We start from the raw sequence: 5,088 nt of genomic DNA on the forward strand, positions 1-5,088 counted from the left end.
TCAGCAGTTGTGGCTCACGGGCTCAGTTGCTCCACGGCATGTGGGATCTTCCCAGACCAGGGCTCGAACCTGTGTCCCCTGCATTGGCAGGCAAATTCCTAACCACTGCGCCACCAGGGAAGCCCCTGTGCAGTTGTTTTAAAGTTTTTCCTGCTCCGGTGAAATTTTGACCTATTACCCGTTGTCTGTGCGAGAATCAAATATTGTCTTTGGCTTTAGGCTTTTTTGGGAAAGGCTGTTGCGTTGAGTAAAATTTCTATCCTAGTTATGAAATTTAGATTCTGGACATGTCTAGGAATTAAGTTGAGCCTCTTGGTTTTCCTGTCCCTTGTTTTGGCTGTAGACACATTCTTGCTCTGAGACTTTCCCCTAGGCGGTTCTTGCAGCTTTTCTTTTGATTTGGTAATGCTATTGATGAGACTAAGGCTTTCTCTTACTTTTAGTTATACCTTGACTGGATATCCTGAACTGCTCTTCCAACTTTGATTTTTAAAATACTCTACACTTAATCTCATTATGTGTGGATTAGACTAAATTTAGCACCCTTAGACATTTTATCCAAATTCCAGTAGCTCCTTAGATATTGTTGACTAAAGCTACCAGCGTGCTCCTGACCAGAAAATCTGTTTTTCTGAGTTCTCTTCCATTATCTTTAGTCCCACGCCTGCTGGTCGAAAATGGCAAAAGTAGGAACTCCTCTGTACAAAACTGCCCCTCCTCCAGTCCCTTATAGATCATACATTAAAGAAGAACCTTTAGATGAAGTATTTGTTGCATCCCAGGTGATGATCCAGGCTAAGAAACAGGTTTTAGTAAAATTGCTACCATGTTATGTTATTGTTTGGGGGAATGATTTTTTTTTAAATGGAGTGTTGACTAATCTGCTGAACATCACTGGTTCCAGATAATAGACAGATATGCCTCTTTATTTGGATGTGATGTTTAGAATCACAGTTCATTACATGTTGCCCGGGCATTCATCTTGCTTTTCATATCTGTTCAGAGGAATCATTGTCGGGTCCATTCTCCATTTTGTGCACTCTCATGAAATTATGTTAGGGGCATTGGTTCCCTATAATTTCCTTATTTTAATGTTTTGGAGAGCAGTATTTGAGTCGTTGGAATTAATAGAATAAAGAAAGGCTTTTTAGATGCCTGCCTGACTCAAAATCTTTTGCACACAATTAAGAAAACCATATCCTCAGAGATGGATGTCTAATTTAAAGATGAGGAAATTGAGGCTCAGTCCTTCAAAAGTGGCCGTACCATTTTGCATTCCCACGAGCAATGAATGAGAATTCTGTTCCTCCACATCCTCATCAGCATTTGCTGGTGTTGGTGTTTTGGATTTTAGTTATTCTTGATGGGTGCAAAGTGTTATCTCATTGTTTTCATTTGCAATTATCTAATGACATTTGATGCTGAACATCTTTTCACATATTTTTCATAGGTTTATCTCCTTTGGTGAGCTGTCTTGTTCAGGTCTTTTGGCATTTTTTAATTGGGTTGTTTGTTTTCAATATTGTTCGGTTTTAAGAGTTGTATTTTGGAACATAGTCTTTTATCAGATGTGTCTTTTACAAATATTTTCTCCCAGCCTGTGACTTGTCTTCTCATTATTTTTATAGTGTCTTTTGTAGAGCAGAAGAAGTTTTTAATTTTAATGAAGTCCAGCTTTTCGGTTCTTTCTTTCATGGATCGTGCCTTTGGTGTCATATCTAAAATGTCATCACCATACCCAAGTCATCTAGGTTTTATCCTACGTCATCTTCTTGGAGTTTTATAGTGTTGCGTTTCACACTTAGGTCTATGATCCATTTTGGGTTACTTTTTGTGAAAGGTGTTAAGTCTGTGTTTAGATTCATTTTTTTGGCAGGTGGATGTCCAATATTCCAGCACCATTTGTTGAAGACACTATCTTTGCTCCATTGTATTGCCTTTGCTCCTTTGTCAAAGATCAGTTGACTGTATTTATGGGGATCTGTTTCTGGGCTCACTATTCTGTTTCATTGATCTGTTTGTCTATTCTTTTACCAGTACCACACTGCCTTGATTACTGTAGCTTTATAGTGAGTCTTGAAGTCAGGTAGTGTCAGTCTCCCAGCTTTATTCTTCTCCTTCATTATTGTATTAGGGACTTCCCGGTGGTACAGTGCTTGGGAATCCGCCTGCCAATGCAGGGGACACGGGTTCGATCCCTGGTCCAGGAAGATCCCACATGCTGCGTGTGCCACAACTACTGAGTCTGCTCTGTGGAGCCCGTGAGCCACAACTACTGAAGCCCATGTACTTAGAGCCCGTGCTTTGCAACGAGAAGCCACTGCAATGAGAAGCCCACACACCGCAAGGAAGAGTAGCCCCCGCTCACTGCAACTAGAGAAAGCCCGCGTGCAGCAACGAAGACCCAACACAGCCATAAATAAATATAAATAAATAAATAAATAAATAAATAAATAAAATATTGTATTAGCTATTCGGGGTCTTTTGCTTCTCCATATAAACTTTAGAACTAATTTGTCAATATCCATAAAATAACTTTCTGGGATTTTGATTGGGATTGCATTGAATCCATAGATCGTTAGGAAGAACTGACATCTTGACATTGTTGAGTCTTCCTATCCATGAACTGGAATATCTGTCTGTTTTAGTTCTTTGATTTCTTTCATCAACGTTTTATAGTTTTCCTCATGATTTTGTACGTTATGTGAGATTTATACCTACGTGTTTCATATTTTTTGGTTGATAATGTAAATGGTAATCGTGTTATTTTAATTTCAAATTCTATTCATTGCTGGTATATAGGAAAGCAGTTGGCTTTCGTATATAAACTTTGTATCCTACAACATTGCTATAATTACTTACTCGTTCCAGGTTTTTTTTTTAAATTGTTATTGATTCTTTTGGATTTCCTACATAAACAATCAAGTCATCTGTGAACAAAGACAGTTTTATTTCTTTTTCTTGTCTTACTACATTGGCTAGGACTCCCAGTACAATGTCAAAAAGGAATGATGAGAGGGGACATCCTTATCTTGTTTCTCATCTTAGCGGGAAAGTTTCTAGTTTCTCACCATTAAGTATGATGCTAGCTGTAGATTTTTTGTACATTTTTTTTCTTATCAGTTCGAGGAAGATCCCCTCTCCTCCTAGTTTGCATTTCTTCCTTTTTAAGGCTGAGTAACATTCCATTGTATGTATGTCCACGTTTTGCTTACTGATTCTTCTGTTAGTGAATAGCTGGATTGCTTGCACCTTTTAGCTATTGTGAAAATGCTGCTATGAACATTGGTGTACAAATAGCCCTTTGAGACTCTACTTTCAGTTCTCCCAGCATAGCATCCAGAAGTGGAATTGCTGAATCATATGGTAATTCTTCTTAAAGTTTTTTGAGGACCATTATGCATAGTTTGATATAAAAGGATGTTCAGGGCTTCCCTGGTGGCGCAGTGGTTGAGAGTCCGCCTGCCGATGCAGGGGACGTGGGTTCGTGCCCCGGTCCGGGAAGATCCCACGTGCCGCGGAGCGGCTGGGCCCGTGAGCCATGGCCGCTGAGACTGCGCGTCCGGAGCCTGTGCTCTGCAACGGGAGAGGCCACAACAGTGAGAGGCCTGCGTAACGCAACAAAACAGAAACAAAAGAAAACAAAAGGATGTTCACTTCACTGCTGTTTACAATACCAAAAATTTGGAAGCTACCTTCCTATGTATCAGTAGGTGATTGGTTGCATAATTATTGCACATTGATACAGTGAAGTGTTCTTTGGCTATTTAGAAAGGTCTGGTAGATTTGTATGTTTTGACATGTCAAAATGTCCAGATATATTGTCAGAGAATAATATGTGTATTGTGAACCTCTTTTTATTTTAAATCATATGTATGTATGTATGCTTCAAAAAAATTTTTAAGGTTAATATACTTCTCTTTAGGTTAGGGAGGAAGAAGAGGGGACAGTTCATAAGTACACTAGGAGAGCAAACCTTTATCTTACTACTGCATCATTTCAGGGTTTATAAGAAACACAGTTTTATAAGCAGAAAAACCAATTTGAATAATCACATTTTGGGGACAAAATGTTTAACTCGCATTTGTGTTTGAAATATAAAGAAAATGTTAGGTATTTTACTTACTGTTTTGGGGTTTTTTTGTTTGTTTGTTTGTTTTTTGCGGTACGCGGGCCTCTCACTGTTGTGGCCTCTCCCGTTGTGGAGCACAGGGCTCCGGACGCGCAGGCTCAGCGGCCATGGCTCACGGGCCCAGCCGCTCCACGGCATGTGGGATCTTCCCGGACCAGGCCACGAACCCATGTCCCCTGCATCGGCAGGCGCACTCTCAACCACTGTGCCACCAGGGAAGCCCACCCTTTAGTTTTTGATAAATGATAAAAATGAGCCAGTTATCAGAGAAGAAATAGTTCTTACTTCCAAAGATAAACAAACACAAAAAATAAGTTGCTGGTTCCTAATAGGAAAAATACATTTTAATAATTGTGTGACGAGAAGCTGCTTACGTACACATTGCAGATCAAATATTTGGAGTTATGATGTCAGTCACATAGGTGGGTGATTATAACTTTATTGCCATTAAAGGATTTCTAATTGCATTCATGCTTCTGTGTACACATAATGAAAAATGGGCAAAATGTTGAAGATTGATAATTCCCTGCACCTGCTGTCTAATTCTGCTGTCTGCTCTTCTACGAGGCCGCGTCTCTAATTGTACACAGTTAGTGATAGCTAGGAGTGTAAAGTTGTCGCCCATCAATAAAAATCACACAGTTGGTTTAAAAAAAAAAGCTATCAAAATAGTTTCACACAAGGAAAATATTCTACTATTTTTATGTCACTGGAATGATGCTCCCCATTTCCTACGACTTGGTGTGGTGAGGTATGTAGTAAAATCAAAAGCTTGTCAGAGTTCCTCTGCTCTTGAGGAAAATATCCTTATTTTAAGCATTGGAATATATTGCACACTGAATCCTGTTCTTTGCCTTTTTTCTGACAGTAGATCTTCATGGAGGAACACGGAGTGACCCAAACTGAACACATGGCTACCATAGAAGCCCATGCAGTGGCCCAACAAGTTCAGAAGG

General features: G+C 39.6%; 1 protein-coding gene across 1 annotated transcript in view; it reads left to right on the forward strand.

Annotated features, from left to right (window-relative positions):
• Positions 1 to 5,009: 5,009 nt before the first annotated feature.
• NRF1 (nuclear respiratory factor 1) overlaps positions 5,010 to 5,088 on the forward strand; it is an 89,545-nt gene continuing 89,466 nt past the window's right edge. Inside the window, exon 1 of the mRNA XM_007469707.1 lies at positions 5,010 to 5,079. Within this exon, the coding sequence (XP_007469769.1) occupies positions 5,010 to 5,079 (70 nt within the window). The remainder of the gene's footprint in view (positions 5,080 to 5,088) is intronic.

Source organism: Lipotes vexillifer, unplaced genomic scaffold, assembly GCF_000442215.2.
Source record: "Lipotes vexillifer unplaced genomic scaffold, Lipotes_vexillifer_v1.1 scaffold1329, whole genome shotgun sequence".
Classification (NCBI taxonomy): Eukaryota; Metazoa; Chordata; class Mammalia; order Artiodactyla; family Lipotidae; genus Lipotes; species Lipotes vexillifer.